Consider the following 15,990-nt stretch of genomic DNA (forward strand, 5'->3'; position numbering starts at 1 on the left):
GGGCTGGAATGGGACGTTTGTGATGGAGTTGTAGAGGGATTTGAGCCTTGTTTCTTCCTCAGTGCTTCGACTCGAGAGCAAAGACCCCAGCGTGGCTCCGGTTCCATCCTGACCTTTGCTTCCACATGAAGGCATCAAGATGCTTTGTGGCCTTGGCCTTTTGTTCTCCTCCTCCTCCTTCCCATCCCATGGTGCCTGCTTTAAGCACAGCCAAAGGTCACTTAGCAAACCTCTGGAGGTCCCTGGTGCCAGCAAAGCCAACCTCAAAGCCAGGTCAGGTCCCTTAAGGGCCGCATCCTGTTGAGCTGGAGGTCAACGTGCTCCTTTCTGCTGTGCTCCTGACCTACTTCGTGCTGCCTTTGATGCCTCTCCTGAGCTCCAGCTTAGGGGGAAGCTCACGTTGGGCTCCTCCTTCCCTTTCCACAGGGAGAAGGTGGGATTTTTGCCCTGGATATTGCCATTTCTGTGGTTTTTAGCCTCAATTGCAGCTCCCTTTTCACTGCTTGGCCCCAGGAGACAACGTCTCAACCAGGTCTGGGCCCAGGGAGGAGCATCCCTAAGGGCAGCACGTGAAGGCAGACGGGCACAATAACCTCATTTCAGCATAGGAATCGTCCCTTTCCCAATGCGAGGAGCTGGTTTGGAAGTGCTGGACAAGGGGATGGTGTTGGGATGGGTGCAGCACCCCCATGGGGCTCAAACCAGCCAAATCCCAAGCTGGATCCCGATGGAGAAAGGAGCATCTTGTGTTCCCAGCTCCTACTACAGCGACTCCTTGTGACTTCCTCCTCCTCCTGGTGGTGGATTTGGCTCTGGCTTCTTTAAGCCAAGGGGAGGTTTTAAGGGCAGGGAAAGAGGAACTTGAGGCCCCGTGGTTAAAGTGATTCCATAGCTCCAAAGCCTGACAGAGACCTGGCAACCCTGCCTGCACTGGCAAGGAACTGGCTCTGGATGCTGCAGCCTGGCCAGCAGAGACAGATGCTTCCACCCGCATCCTGCATGGAGCCAGCAGGCAGCATTCCCGCCTGGCCTGGCCTTCCCAGAGCCTGCTCTGTGGATCTTCCTCTGGAAGATTTGGCTCCAGTTTAGGAATGAGTTGCTCCGCAGCTCGGAAGCACCACTGGCTGCTCCAGAGCCCTGGAATTCCGGGATAACGGAGCCTTTCCCACTGCAAAGAGCTTTCCTCTCCCTCTTTTCTATGGGGAATGAGGGCTCCTGGATCTCTGCGTTACCCCGCAAGGGTCACCTCAGCACCCTAAAGGATAGGACCCTCCGTGTTGTCACTGAGCCCCTGGGTACCACTGTGGGCTTTGGAGCTCCCTAAAGAGGTCAGGCTTTGGGCCAGTTGGGCAATCATGGAATGAGCCAGGTTGGGAAAGACCCTCAGCATCCAGCTGGTCCACAGCACATTTCCCTTCTCCGCGCTCCGGCAGCGCTTCCCTTTTCCATCCTTGTTGCTCTTGGCTGCGTCTCCCTTCTCCATTCGGGAATACTGGGAATTCTATCATTCCCATGTCTCTTCCCAAACCCCCCCGGAGGAGTCCTCAGCTGGGTTCTTTGGGGTTACATCGCTGCTGTCGTCTCTTAGGTGCGTGGTATCCCTGTATCCCTCCTCTGCACAGGATTCCTTCTTTTTGGCATGCTTCGGATACAAACCCAGAGCTGGGAGGCTGGGAACGGCCTCGGGTGGCCTTTTCCTTCTCCCTCTGTATCCGGATGGTGCTGGACGGGTTCATCCCATCCCTTGGGAACGGGAATGAACACCCCCCCCCCCCCCCCCCCCCCGCCTTCCTTTCCCTTCGCCGCCTGCACTCGGCGCTCGCCCTCTCGCCCTGGCGGCCGCTCCGCTCGGCGCTCGGCCCTCCGCCCTGGCGGCCGCCCCGCATGTGCCGGAGCCAAGATGGCGGCCTCCACCTCCTCGCAGCCCAAAGTGACAAAAGCGGCGGCGCCGCCGCGACCCCGGGACCGGGACCGGGGCGGGGACGGCGAACCCGAGCCCGAGGCGGCGCCCGAGCCGGGTGAGCCCCCATCCCCTGCGCCCGCCCCGCCCCGCCCAGCCCCGGCCCACCCGCGGCCCCCCCCCCCCCCCCAGCCCGCCCCCCCCCCACATCCACACCAACCCCCCCCCCCCAACCAAGACCCCTTCCCCGCCGCCGCCGTTTCCCCGTCGCTCGGGCCGGAGCCAGGCGGAGGAGGAGCGGGGCAGGCCCCGCCGTAGGCCGCTGTCCGCGGGCCGCCGCCCCTCCTTTGTCCGGACCCCGGCCCTCGCTTTGTCCCATCCCCTCCGCGGGTGCTCGCTGCGGGCCGGGCCTGGGTCCTGTCACCGCTGAGCGGGAGACGATCGGGATATGGGGGGGCAAAACCGGCACCGGGGGGAGCAGGGGTCTGGGGGGGGAGGGGGGGGGGGTCTGCTCCCCATCTGCCCCCCGGCGCGGCGGGGATGAGAGCGGTCTTCACCCACTGCCGCCAGCGGTGTCCCCATTGGGGGCTGCCAGCGTCGGTGTCGCTGGCCCATAGAGCTGCCGCCATCCCTGTCTCCTTCCCATAGAGCTGCTGCCATCCCTGACCCCGTCCCATAGAGCTGCCACCATCCCTGTCCCCTTCCCATAGAGCTGCTGCCATCCCTGTCCCTTCCCATAGAGCTGCTGCCATCCCTGACCCCGTCCCATAGAGCTGCCACCATCCCTGTCCCCTTCCCATAGAGCTGCTGCCATCCCTGTCCCCTTCCCATAGAGCTGCTGCCATCCCTGTCCCTTCCCCATAGAGCTGCCGCCATCCTGTCTCCTTCCCATAGAGCTGCTGCCATCCCTGACCCCGTCCCATAGAGCTGCCACCATCCCTGTCCCCTTCCCATAGAGCTGCTGCCATCCCTGTCCCTTCCGCATAGAGCTGCTGCCATCCCTGTCCCCTTCCCATAGAGCTGCTGCCATCCCTGTCCCCTTCCCCATAGAGTTGCTGCCATCCCTGTCCCTTCCCCATAGAGTTGCTGCCATCCCTGTCCCCTTCCCATAGAGCTGCTGCCATCCCTGTCCCATCCCATAGAGCTGCTGCCATCCCTGTCCCCTTCCCCATAGAGTTGCTGCCATCCCTGTCCCCTTCCCATAGAGCTGCTGCCATCCCTGTCCCTTCCCCATAGAGCTGCTGCCATCCCTGTCCCTTCCGCATAGAGCTGCTGCCATCCCTGTCCCCTTCCCCATAGAGCTGCTGCCATCCCTGTCCCCTACCCATAGAGCTGCTGCCATCCTTGTCCCCTTCCCCATAGAGTTGCTGCCATCCCTGTCCCTTCCCCATAGAGTTGCTGCCATCCCTGTCCCCTTCCCATAGAGCTGCTGCCATCCCTGTCCCCTTCCCCATAGAGTTGCTGCCATCCCTGTCCCTTCCCCATAGAGCTGCTGCCATCTCTGTCCCCTTCCCATAGAGCTGCCACCATCCCTGTCCCCTTCCTGTAGGGATCTGCCACCATCCCTGTCCCCTTCCCACAGGGAGCTGCCCCCTTTGGTGTCTCCATAGGGGGCTGCCACCATTGGTGTCCCCTTCCCATAGAGCTGCCACCATCCCTGTCCCCTTCCTATAGGGATCTGCCACCATCCCTGTCCCTTCCCACAGGGAGCTACCCCCATTGGTGTCTCCATAGGGGGCTGCCACCATTGGTGTCCCCTTCCCATAGAGCTGCTACTATCCCCATCTCTTTCCCATAGGGAGCTGCTGCCATCCCTGTCCCTTTCCCATAGGGAGCTGCCACCATCCCTGTCCCTTTCCCATAGGGAGCTGCCACCATCCCTGTCCCTTTCCCATAGGGAGCTGCCACCATCCCTGTCCCTTTCCCATAGGGAGCTGCCACCATCCCTGTCCCCATCCCATAGAGCTGCCACCATCCCTGTCCCCGTCCCATACGGAGCTGCCACCATCCCTGTCCCCTTCTCATAGGGAGATGCCACCATCCTTGTACCTTTCCCACAGGGATCTGCCACCATCCCTGTCCCTTTCCCATAGGGAGCTTCCACCATCTCTGTCTCCATAGGGGGCTGCCATCGTTGGTGTCCCCTTCCCATAGAGCTGCCACCATCCCTGTCCCCTTCCTATAGGGATCTGCCACCATCCCTGTCCCCTTCCCACAGGGAGCTGCCCCCATTGGTGTCTCCATAGGGGGCTGCCACCATTGGTATCCCCTTCCCATAGAGCTGCCACCATCCCTGTCCCTTTCCCATAGGGATCTGCCACCATCCCTGTCCCTTTCCCACAGGGAGCTGCCCCCATTGGTGTCTCCATAGGGGGCTGCCACCATTGGTATCCCCTTCCCATAGAGCTGCCACCATCCCTGTCCCTTTCCCATAGGGATCTGCCACCATCCCTGTCCCTTTCCCACAGGGAGCTGCCCCCATTGGTGTCTCCATAGGGGGCTGCCACCATTGGTATCCCCTTCCCATAGGGATCTGCCACCATCCCTGTCCCTTTCCCATAGGGATCTGCCACCATCCCTGTCCCTTTCCCACAGGGAGCTGCCCCCATTGGTGTCTCCATAGGGGGCTGCCACCATTGGTATCCCCTTCCCATAGAGCTGCCACCATTCCTGTCCCTTTCCCACAGGGATCTGCCACCATCCCTGTCTCCTTCCCTTGGAGCTGCCACCCTCCCTCCCTCCCTGCCTCCCTCTCTCCCTCCCTCGACAGATGCCACCTTTGTGTCCTTGTCCCCCCTTGGTGATGCCACCTTCATGTGTCCCATGTCACCGTGTCCCCCCTCTGCAAGGACATGGCCCCATTGTCCCCCCTTCCCACTGTCCCCAAGCACCCCAAATCCCTTAGGTAGGTCAGTGCCACCCCAGTGGTGTTACCTGCTCTTCCTAGACTCTGGGACAGCTGAAACCTTCATGCACCAAAGCCAGCTCCTCACTTCCATGTCCCGTGGGACCATTCCCACCCTTAGGATGTGACAATGTCCTTCTCTCCACAGTCCTGGCTCCAGAAGAGGAAGAACTGGTGGCCATGGAGGTGGCTTCCCCCCCCTCTCCCAAAAAAAAGCCTTCCCAGTGGGCAGCTGGATCCACCCCCTTCCAGGATAGGGACCAAAGTGTCTCCTGAGCCACCCGGGAGCAAAGGAGAGCCTCAGGACCCCAAAAGTGAGTATTTTGACCTGAAAAGTGAGTATTTTGCCCCAATTCCTTGTCCTCAATCCATTCTTCCCATCCCAGTTAACACCATTCCCTAAAATGATCTCTTGGGGATCCCTCTTTGGTGAGCTGTGGAGCCTGTCTGCAGGTCACTAATAGTGGGCAAAGCTTCCAAAGCCACCTGGAAAACAGGGAATCCAGCCTCTGACCACCTCAGAGCAGTGATCCTGCTACTCCCATGGCTCCACTCGCTCTTCCCTGTGTTATTCTTGCCCGTGGAGGGATGCACGGAGCTGTTTAATGTCCAAAATGAGGATTGGAGTGGGAAAAAAGCCTTGAAAGGGGATAAGCTAGCACGGCCAGCTCCTGTTCCTTGTGATTCCCACCACTTTTCCCCCCTGATTTCCTCCTTTCTCCCTCTCTTCCTTGCTCTTTCCAGCTCAGAACCAACTTCATGCCCAAAACCAGGCTTGGGGTGGGAAAACCCCTTTGAGGGGGATAAACCAGCACAGCCAGCTCCTGTTCCTTGTGCTTCCCACCACATTTACCCCCCAGTTTCCTCCTTTCTCCCTCTCTTCCTTACTCTTTCCATCTCAGAACCAACTTCATGCCCAAAACCAGGTTTGGGGTGGGAAAACCCCTTTGAGGGGGGATAAACCAGCACGGCCAGCTCCTGTTCCTTGTGCTTCCCACCACGTTACCCCCCTGATTCCCTCCTTTCTCCCTCTTTTCCTTGCACTTCCCAGCTCAGAACCAGCTTCATGCCCAAAACCAGGCTTGGGATGGGAAAGCTCCATTGAAAGGGAATAAACCAGCACGGCCAGCTCTGTTCCTTGTGCTTCCCACCACGTTTACCCCCCAGTTTCCTCCTTTCTCCCTCTTTTTTTGCTCTTTCCAGCTCAGAGCCAACTTCATGCCCAAAACCAGGTTTGGGGTGGGAAAACCCCTTTGAGTGGGGATAAACCAGCACAGCCAGCTCCTGTTCCTTGTTCTTCCCACCACGTTTACCTTCTGATCTCCTCCTTTCTCCCTCTCTTCCTTGCTCTTTCCAGCTCAGAACCAACTTCATGCCCAAAACCAGGTTTGGGGTGGGAAAACCCCTTTGAGGGGGGATAAACCAGCACGGCCAGCTCCTGTTCCTTGTGCTTCCCACCACGTTACCCCCCGGATTCCCTCCTTTCTCCCTCTTTTCCTTGCACTTCCCAGCTCAGAACCAGCTTCATGCCCAAAACCAGGCTTGGGATGGGAAAGCTCCATTGAAAGGGAATAAACCAGCACGGCCAGCTCCTGTTCCTTGTGCTTCCCACCACGTTACCCCCCGGATTCCCTCCTTTCTCCCTCTTTTCCTTGCACTTCCCAGCTCAGAACCAACTTCATGCCCAAAACCAGGCTTGGGATGGGAAAGCTCCCTTGAAAGGGGATAAACCAGCACGGCCAGCTCCTGTTCCTTGTGCTTCCCACCACGTTACCCCCCGGATTCCCTCCTTTCTCCCTCTTTTCCTTGCACTTCCCAGCTCAGAACCAGCTTCATGCCCAAAACCAGGCTTGGGATGGGAAAGCTCCATTGAAAGGGGATAAACCAGCACGGCCAGCTCCTGTTCCTTGTGCTTCCCACCACGTTACCCCCCGGATTCCCTCCTTTCTCCCTCTTTTCCTTGCACTTCCCAGCTCAGAACCAGCTTCATGCCCAAAACCAGGCTTGGGATGGGAAAGCTCCCTTGAAAGGGGATCAACCAGCACGGCCAGCTCGTGTTTCTTCCCACCACGTTTCCCCCCTGATTCCCTCCTTTCTCCCTCTCTTCCTTGCTCTTTCCAGCTCAGAACCAACTTCATGCCCAAAACCAGGCTTGGGATGGGAAAGCTCCCTTGAAAGGGGATCAGCCAGCACGGCCAGCTCCTGTTCCTTGTGCTTCCCACCACGTTTCCCCCCTGATTTCCTCCTTTCTCCCTCTCTTCCTTGCTCTTTCCAGCTCAGAACCAACTTCATGCCCAAAACCAGGCTTGGGATGGGAAAACCCCTTTGAGAGGGGATAAACCAGCACAGCCAGCTCGTGTTTCTTGTTCTTCCCACCACGTTACCCCCCTGATTTCCTCCTTTCTCCCTCTTTTCCTTGCTTTTTCCACCTCAGAACCAACTTCATGCCCAAAACCAGGCTTGGGATGGGAAAGCTCCCTTGAAAGGGGATCAACCAGCACGGCCAGCTCGTGTTTCTTGTTCTTCCCACCACGTTTCCCCCCTGATTTCCTCCTTTCTCCCTCTTTCCCCTCCTGTCTGCAGCCCAGAACCTCACCACGTGCGAGGTGTGCGGCGCCTGCTTCGAGACCCGCAAAGGCCTCTCCAGCCACGCGCGCTCCCACCTCCGGCAGCTCGGCGTGGCCGAGTCGGAGAGCAGCGGGGCTCCCATCGACCTGCTCTATGAACTGATGAAGCAGAAGAGCAAACCCGACGGCAGCCCCATCGCTCCTCCCCTGGGCAAGAAACCCCCCAAAGAGGCCAGCACCGCGTCCCCTCGCCCCACGCTCCTGGCGCTCGGCAAAGGCGGCGAGCGCCCCACGGATGGGCCTGTGAACAAAGCCATCAAATCCCCTCCTGGCTTCTCCAAAAGCCTTTCCCAACCGGGATCACCCATCCTTAAGAAGGTGCCGGCAGCTCTTTCGGGGTCCCCGTCCCCAAAGAACCCTGAGGAGAAGAGCTCCAAGCTGTCGCTGAGCCCTCTGCAGAGCTCCCCCAGTGCCCAGTGGCCGCAGGCGGATGAGGAAGGACCCCTGAATCTGAGTGAGTTTGGGTTTGGTTGCTCCCTGTTTCCTGCGGGGATGGGGGTAAGGAAAAGCATGATTTCTCCCATCCTTGCTCCTGCCAAAGCCATAGGAGCCAGAGGTTGGGAATACCCGATGCTAGTTGATGAGGGCAGCTTGGTTGTGGCTCTCAGAGGGCCCAGCTCCTCACATCCCTCCCCTGCTTCAGTTCCCTTGGTTTGTCCAGGCTGTGGTTTGGCTGGGGTGGAAAACCCTCCTTTCCATAGGGTCCTCTTTCCATAGGTCCCTCTTTTCCATAGGTTCCTCCTCTCCATAGATGCCTCCTCTTAATTGGTCTCCCCTCTCCATCCATCCCTCCTCTCCATAGTTTCCTCATTTCCATAGGTTCCTTCCCAGCATCGCTTCAGCAGCTCCCAGAATCCCACCTCAGGTTAGGAATTACAGCCCCAGAGAGCTCTTCCCACCATTGGGAATGGATACACAGAGCCTGGGAGCGGCTGGACAAGTCCTGCCTGTGCCCATCTCCCCCCCCACATGCAGTTATCCTGCTGGAGCCTCCCTTTCCATGCAGATTGGAACTGCTGGTGTGGCTCTGCCCCACTTCCAGGCAGGAATCTGCCTTAACTCTGCATCCCAACAGTGATGATGGTCATGTTTATCCTCTGGGATATGGTAGTGGCATTGAAGGTCTCAGCTACATGGGCTGGGAACACTTCCAGCCTGGTCTAATGCCTGAGCACCATCTGGGGAAGGAATTGTTCCTCAGTTCCATCTAAACTTCCCCTGGAGCAGCTTGAGGCTGTTTCCTCTTGTCCCATCCCTTGGGAGCAGAGCCCAGCCCCGTCCTGTCTCCATCCTCCTGTAGGGAGCAATCAGGTCCCCAGTGCCCAACACAGGGGGACAATCCCTGCCCTGGTGCTGCTCCAGGCCAGGATGCTGCTGGAATTCTTGTCTCCAAGCTCAAGCCCAGCTCCATCAATCCACACCCCCAGCACCTTTTCCAGGAGCAGTTTCCAGCTGCTCTTCCCCAGGCCTGGAGCGTTGCATGGGATTGGTGTGGGCTTAGGGCTGAGATCCCTCTGGAGCCCCTCCAACAGCTCATTGGGATGCCCCCCATCCCCTCAAAGACCTTGTTGAGCCTCACCCCATAACCTTTGCCTCCCGGGGGATGTGTCCGTCCGTGACGCCTCTGTTCCTTGCTCCCCCGTCTCCGCAGCCTCGGGAGCGGAGCCGGTGCGGGATATCCGCTGCGAGTTCTGCGGGGAGTACTTTGAGAACCGCAAGGGTTTGTCCAGCCACGCTCGCTCCCACCTGAGGCAGATGGGGGTGACCGAGTGGTACGTCAACGGCTCCCCCATCGACACCCTACGGGAGATCCTCAAGCGGAGAACCCAACCCCGGAGCAGCGCTTCCAATCCCGGCGTTCCCGGCCAGAAAGCCATGGCCAAGAGCCTGCTGAGCACCATGGGATCCCTGGATGCGCGTGGGCCCGGAGAGCTTCACATCCCAACCCTCCCCAAGAAGGTCCAGCAAGCCGGCAGCCCCATGGGGCAGTCTCCTACCTCGTCCCCACCTCCCACCGCCCGGAAGATGTTTCCAGGCCTTTCTCCTCCCTCCTTGCAGAAGAAACTCAAACAAGATCACCTGAGGGTGGAAATCAAGCGGGAGATGATGTCGGGAGGACTGCATGGAGAACCTCATCCATCCGACCAAGCCTGGTCCCCGCGGGAGGACATGTCTCCTTTGAACCTCTGTAAGTCCAGTTACCACCTTCCCTGTTCCATCCATGGGGCCAAGTGGGGTCGAAGGCCATAGTTGTCTCCTTGTCCTGACTTTGGAGCTGAGTGGAATCAAAATCCACAGTTGTCCCCTTGTCCCATCTGTGGAGCTGAGTGGGATCAAGGTCCATAGTTATCCCCTTGTTCCATCTGTGGAGTTGAGTGCGATCAAAATCCATAGTTGTCCCCTTTGTTCCATCCATGGGCCTTAGTGGGATCAAAATCCATAGTTGTCCCCTTGTTCCATCCGTGGGGCTAAGTGGGATCAAGGTCCATAGTTATCGCCTTGTTCTATCTGTGGAGTTGAGTGGGATCAGAGTCCATAGTTGTCCCCTTGTCCCATCTGTGGGGCCAAGTGGGATCAGAGTCCATAGTTGTCCCCTTGTCCCATCTTTGGAGCTGAGTGGGATCAAGGTCCATAGTTATCTCCTTGTTCCATCTGTAGAGTTGAGTGGGATCAAAATCATAGTTGTCCTCTTGTTCCATCTGTGGGGCTAAGTAGGATCAGAGTCCATAGTTGTCCCCTTGTCCCATCTTTGGAGCTGAGTGGAATCAGAGTCCATAGTTGTCCCCTTGTCCCATCTGTGGAGCTAAGTGGGATCAAGGTCCATAGTTATCCCCTTGTTCCATCTGTGGGGCCGAGTGGGATCAAACTCCATAGTTGTCCCCTTGTTCCATCCATGGGGCTGAGTGGGATCATGCTCCCTCATGGAACCCCATGTTCTGCCTTACTCTGAGAGGACTGATGGCTCCCTATGGTGCTCTGGTGCACCCCACAGCATCTCCCATGGGTTGAGGTGTTGAGGAACTGGGAAGGAGCGGAAAGGGGGGCGATTCCACGTTGGTTCTTCTCCCCCTTTGATCCCCCGTGCGTCCCGCAGCTTCCCGGGCGGAGCCGGTGCGGGATATCCGCTGCGAGTTCTGCGGGGAGTACTTTGAGAACCGCAAGGGTTTGTCCAGCCACGCTCGCTCCCACCTGCGGCAGATGGGGGTGACCGAGTGGTCGGTCAACGGCTCCCCCATCGACACCCTACGGGAGATCCTCAAGAAGAAAACCAAGCCGTGCGTCATCAAGAAGGAACCTCACCCTTCCTCCATCGAACCTCCCAAAGGCATCGGAGAGGAAGGGCTGGAGCCGAAACCCACCGGGAAAATCCTGCAGGGAATGACCCTGGCTCCTTTAGGTGGCAGGCCGGGGAAACCGGGCCCCGGGAGCTCCAGCCTGAGCCGGGAGCTGTCGCTGTCCCCTCTGGCCAGCAAAGGCCAAGGTGGGTTCCTGACGCCGCTGGCGGCCAAGCGACCGCTGCAGGAGGAGCGTTTGGGTCCTCACGGCGACGTCAAGCACAAGAGCTTCATCCAGACCGAGCTGCCCTTCAAGGCCAAGGCCGTGCACGACAAACCCACGCACACGTGTGAGTGTGGGCTGCGGGGAAGGGCAATGGGAATGGCCCTCGGGATGGTGGGGGGGGGGGGAGTGGGCACTGGGAATAGGGGCACAGCAGGTTGGGTTGATCCAAGTTTGCCTCCTTCATGGGGGCACCAGGCTCATAGGAAAGGGTGGGAAAGGGGAATTTCAGACCCACAGGCGGGAACAGGTTCCGTGCTGCATCCCAGCTGCGTCCCACTCAACCCCCTCTGTGTCCTGGACTGCATCCCCACAGCGTGAGCAGCAGGTCCAAGGATGGGATCCTGCTCCTCTGCTCTGGTGAGACCCCACTGGGATGCTGCATCCAGCTCTTGTGTCCTCAATACGAGGACATGGAGCTGCTGGAGCAGGGCCAGAGGAGGATGAGCAGGGGCTGGAGCAGCTCCCGTATGGAAGAACACTGGGGATGGAGAAGCTGTGTAGAGAGCTCAGAGCAGCTTCCAGTGACCAAGGGGCCCTCCAAGAACGTGGAGAGGGACCTTCATGAGGGACAGGACCAGGGGTGATGGGTTCAAACTGCACTCAGCTTGGAGATCAGGGAGTGAGGGTGGTGGGACACTGCGACGGGATGCCTGGAGAAGGTTGGGATGCTCTAGCGGATGGCAGCGGGTTGAAGCTGCCTGCTGGGCACCTTCCCCCCCCCCCCCCCCCCAAAAATCCCATCCCATTCCATGCTTCCCCGTTTCCCTGCCCGCAGCCGGCGAAGCCTGCTGTGAGCTCTGCGGCCTCTACTTCGAGAACCGCAAGGCGCTGGCGAGCCACGCGCGGGCCCACCTGCGGCAGTTCGGCGTCACCGAGTGGTGCGTGAACGGCTCGCCCATCGAGACCCTCAGCGAGTGGATCCGGCACCGGCCCCAGAAAGCCGGCGCCTACCGGAGTTACATCCAAGGGGGCCGCCCCTTCACCAAGAAGTTCCGGAACTCCTCGCATTCCCGGGATCACCACCACCACCACCACCACCACCACGACGGCGGCGCGCGGCGGGTGCCGCTCAGCCTGCAGGCCGGCGGCGTGGCCTTCCTGAGCAAGGGATTGACGGCGGAGCTGGCTCCCGGCGAGGCCAGCAAGATCCTGGATGGCGGAAGCGGTGCCGAGCGGCCCATGATCACGTCCCCGCTCTCCTTGGTGAAGCTGGAGGAGCACCAGCGCTCCAACATCAACAGTGAGTCGGGAGGAGCCGGGAACAGCCCAGCCTCGTCCCTCTGCCCATTCTCAGCAGTGCCAGGGGCTTCTTTTACTGGGACTTTTCCTCCTCTTCTTCCTCCTCCTTCTCTTTTCCTTCTCTTCCTCCTCCTCCTTTTCTTCCTTTTCCTCTTCCTCTTCCTATTCCTTCTCCTCCTCTTCTTTTCCTCCTCCTCCTTTCTCTTCCTGTTCCTCTTCATCTTTGCCTTGCTCTTCACCTTCCCTTTCCTTCTCTTCCTTCTCCTCTTTTCCTCTTCCTTCTCCTCTTTTCCTCTTCCTTCTCCTCTTTTCCTCTTCCTCCTCCTCTTTTCCTCTTTCTCCTCCTCTTTCTATTCCTTCTCCTCCTTTTCCTCCTCCTCCTTTCTCTTCCTATTCCTCTTCATCTTCTCCTTCCCTTTCCTTCTCTTCCTCCTCCTCTTTTCCTCTTCCTCCTCCTCTTTTCCTCCTCCTCTTTCTATTCCTTCTCCTCCTTTTCCTCCTCCTCCTTTCCCTTCCTATTCCTCCTCCTCTTCTTCCTCTTCTCCTTCGCCTTGCTCTTCACCTTCCCTTTCCTTCTCTTCCTTCCGTTCCTCTTCCTTCTCCTGTTTTCCTCCTCCTGTTTCTGTTCCTTCTCCTCCTCTTCTTTTCCTCCTCCTCCTTTCTCTTCCTATTCCTCCTCTTCTTCCTCTTCTCCTTGCTCTTCACCTTCCCTTTCCTTCTCTTCCTTCTGTTCCTCTTCCTTCTCCTGTTTTCCTCCTCCTCTTTCTATTCCTTCTCCTCCTCTTCTTTTCCTCCTCCTCCTTTCTCTTCCTATTCCTCCTCTTCTTCCTCTTCTCCTTCCCCTTGCTTTTCACGTTCCCTTTCCTTCTCTTCCTCCTCCTCTTTTCCTCTTCCTCCTCTTTCTATTCCTTCTCCTCCTTTTCCTCCTCCTCCTTTCCCTTCCTATTCCTCCTCCTCTTCTTCCTCTTCTCCTTCGCCTTGCTCTTCACCTTCCCTTTCCTTCTCTTCCTTCTGTTCCTCTTCCTTCTCCTCTTTTCCTCCTCCTCTTTTCCTCCTCCTCTTTTCCTCTTCCTCCTCCTCTTTTCCTCCTCCTCTTTCTATTCCTTCTCCTCCTCTTCTTTTCCTCCTTCTCCTTTCTCTTCCTATTCCTCCTCTTCATCTTCTCCTTCCCCTTGCTCCTCACCTTCCCTTTCCTTCTCTTCCTTCTGTTCCTCTTCCTTTCCTCCTACTTTTCCTCTTCCTCCTCCTGCTTCTCTTCCTCCTCCTTTTCCTCCTCCTCTCTTCCTCCTTTTCCTACTCTTCCTCTTTCTCTTCCTATTCCTCTTCTTCTTCCTCTTCCCCTTCCTCCCCTTCCCCTTCCTCTTGCTCTTCCCCTTCCTGCTCTTCCTTCTCCTGTTCCTCCTTTTCCTCCTCCTCTTGCTCCTGTTCCTCCTCTTCCCAGTTCCCTGTGATGAGCAGGGGCTTCTCCCCGCAACCAGAACTGACCCGAGTGGCCATACCGCTGGTGCCGTGCTGGTTTGAATGCCCCCCCCCCATCCCACTCTAACCCCCTCATTCCCACCCTTTTCCCTCTTGGCAGAGTTCGAGCGGAGGCAGGCACGGCCCCTGGACGCTCCAATCCACCGGGAAGAGGAAGGAGCAGAATTCCAGCAGAAGATGGAGGAGACGCGGCAGCCGCCGCCGCGGGTGAGGCCGGTGCCGTCGCTGGTCCCTCGCCCGCCCCAAACCTCCCTGGTCAAGTTCGTGGGGAACATCTACACCCTCAAATGCCGGTAGGTCATCCCAAATCCATATCCATAGGGATAACCTCTTGTCCCAGCTCCGGGCAGCATGGATCTCCCTTTGTTAGGGAGCCCGCTTCGTGCCGCCCGGAACCATTCCCAAACCCACACCGTGTTTCCATAGGTTCTGCGAGGTGGAATTCCAAGGTCCCCTCTCCATCCAGGAGGAATGGGTCCGGCATCTCCAGCGGCACATCCTGGAAATGAATTTCTCCAAAGCGGATCCTTTACGGGGAGAAGCCCCCCCCCAACCCGAGCCTCCCGCTATGGCTGAGGCTCAGTAACCGCAGCCCAAATCCCGGCTCCCACCGGGAAGCGGCACCGGGAAGCGACCGCGGATGTGGCTGGAGCATCCTCACCCCTCTTCCCGCATCCACAATTCCCTGTTTTATCAAATGGTTGGGAAAAGGCGGGGGAGGGAGCGATCGCTGCCTTTTGCCCCCCCTCCGGAGCTGCCCCATATCCAATGGGATGAGCTGGAGTGGGGGGGGGGGGTGGGAGGGGGGGCCACACACACAATCCCAGCTGCAAGCACTACATGGATCCAGGCAACCCTCAGTGATCCCACGGGAGACAACCGGGATCCGGATCGGGAGCGACTCAGTCCGGGGAGGGGATGGGGATGGGGGGGGGGCTTTTCCCCCCTTTCTTCATTCCCAAAATCCATTGGTTTTGTTGTTTTTAACCCAAAGAACAAACGGTGTCGCCTCCAGCGGGATGGAGCCGGAGCCGGGGCGGGGGGGGGGGGGGGTGGGAATGTCGGGAGCAGCCACGTTCCTGGAAAACGCTGTGGATTTTGTATATGACCCTTTAGAGTTAATGTATATTCGATTATTTTTGGGATTCCTGGTTTTTTCCATAGGCAAAAAGAGGAGTTTTAGTCTCACGTAGATGTTGGAATCCCGCCATTCCGGGGTTGCATGTTCCCAAAAATCCCCTTTTCCCACCCCAAACGCCGCCGCTTCCCTCCCGCTTCATTCCACCGCAGCCACGGATCCTAAGGGATTCACCCTGCAACCCCTCCCACCCCACCCCCCCACCCCCCCCCACTCCACCAAGGGTGACATTCCCGGCATTCCCATCGGGAATGGGCCGCGGCGGCGCCGGGAGGAGTCGGCTCAGCCCCACTTTCACTGTTGCTTTCTTATTCCTTTGGTTTTTCCCGGTTTTCCCTTGTCTAGCTCCATAGACTTCCTGACTTTTTTAAGCTCTAGATTTGTGTAGGACTAAGGAATCTTCATTTTTATTTGGAATTCCCAAAAACTTCCGAATTTCAGGAGGAATTTTAACGGATAAATATTTTTTTCTCTCCTTTTTTTTTTTTTTTTTTTTTATTTCATTTCCAAGGTTTTTTTGGGACATTTTCTGGTGATTCCTGTACCCGGGAATGTGGGACGATGGATTAAATTCTTCTGGAAATGAAGCCGGGAGAAGAGCCCAGTCTCTGGATGCCTGGAATGCTGTGATGGGGGCTGGGATTCGACAGGGTTTAGGGTGGTTTAATGGGGGAAAAGAGTCAGGATGTGGTCTTGATCCCTGGGAATGGGGACATAGGGTCGGGATGTGGCTGTGACCCCTGGGAATGGGGACACGGGGTCGGAATGTGGCTGTGACCCCTGGGAATGGGGACACGGGGTCGGAATGTGGCTGTGACCCCTGGGAATGGGGACACGGGGTCGGAATGTGGCTGTGACCCCTGGGAATGGGGACACGGGGTCGGGATGTGGCTGTGACCCTTGGGAATGGGGACACGGGGTCAGGATAGGTCCATGTCTTGTGGCCAATGGGACCTGGATGTAGCTGTGGCCTTTGGGAATGGGGTCATAGGGTCAGGATGGGAACTTGACCTCAGGGATTGGGGTCATGGGGGGTCAGGATGGGAACTTGACCTCAGGGATTGGGGTCATGGGGGGGTTAGGATGGGAACTTGACCTCAGGGATTGGGGTCATGGGGGGTCAGGATGGGAACTTGACCTC

At 58.1% G+C, this 15,990-nt stretch overlaps 1 protein-coding gene and 1 long non-coding RNA gene across 2 annotated transcripts in view; one reads left to right on the top strand and one right to left on the bottom strand.

Moving 5' to 3' along the window:
* WIZ (WIZ zinc finger) overlaps positions 1 to 14,438 on the top strand; it is a 45,945-nt gene extending 31,507 nt beyond the window's left edge. The window contains 8 exon segments of the mRNA XM_061443277.1: positions 4,954 to 5,000; positions 5,002 to 5,119; positions 7,389 to 7,886; positions 9,084 to 9,620; positions 10,527 to 11,057; positions 11,769 to 12,233; positions 13,812 to 14,004; positions 14,138 to 14,438. Coding sequence (XP_061299261.1) covers positions 4,954 to 5,000; positions 5,002 to 5,119; positions 7,389 to 7,886; positions 9,084 to 9,620; positions 10,527 to 11,057; positions 11,769 to 12,233; positions 13,812 to 14,004; positions 14,138 to 14,297 — 2,549 coding nt within the window. The 3' untranslated portion in view covers positions 14,298 to 14,438.
* Positions 14,439 to 14,907: 469 nt separating this feature from the next.
* On the bottom strand, positions 14,908 to 15,234 carry LOC133263490 (uncharacterized). The gene is made up of 2 exons (XR_009741498.1): positions 15,064 to 15,234; positions 14,908 to 15,033 (listed from the first exon to the last, which is right to left on the bottom strand). It is a non-coding gene; the product is annotated as an uncharacterized LOC133263490 (long non-coding RNA).
* Between the last annotated feature and the right edge of the window lie 756 nt (positions 15,235 to 15,990).

This window comes from Pezoporus flaviventris, unplaced genomic scaffold, assembly GCF_033815535.1.
Source record: "Pezoporus flaviventris isolate CSIRO_AGI_PZ_B2104156 unplaced genomic scaffold, CSIRO_AGI_Pfla_v1 ptg000327l, whole genome shotgun sequence".
Taxonomy (NCBI): Eukaryota; Metazoa; Chordata; class Aves; order Psittaciformes; family Psittacidae; genus Pezoporus; species Pezoporus flaviventris.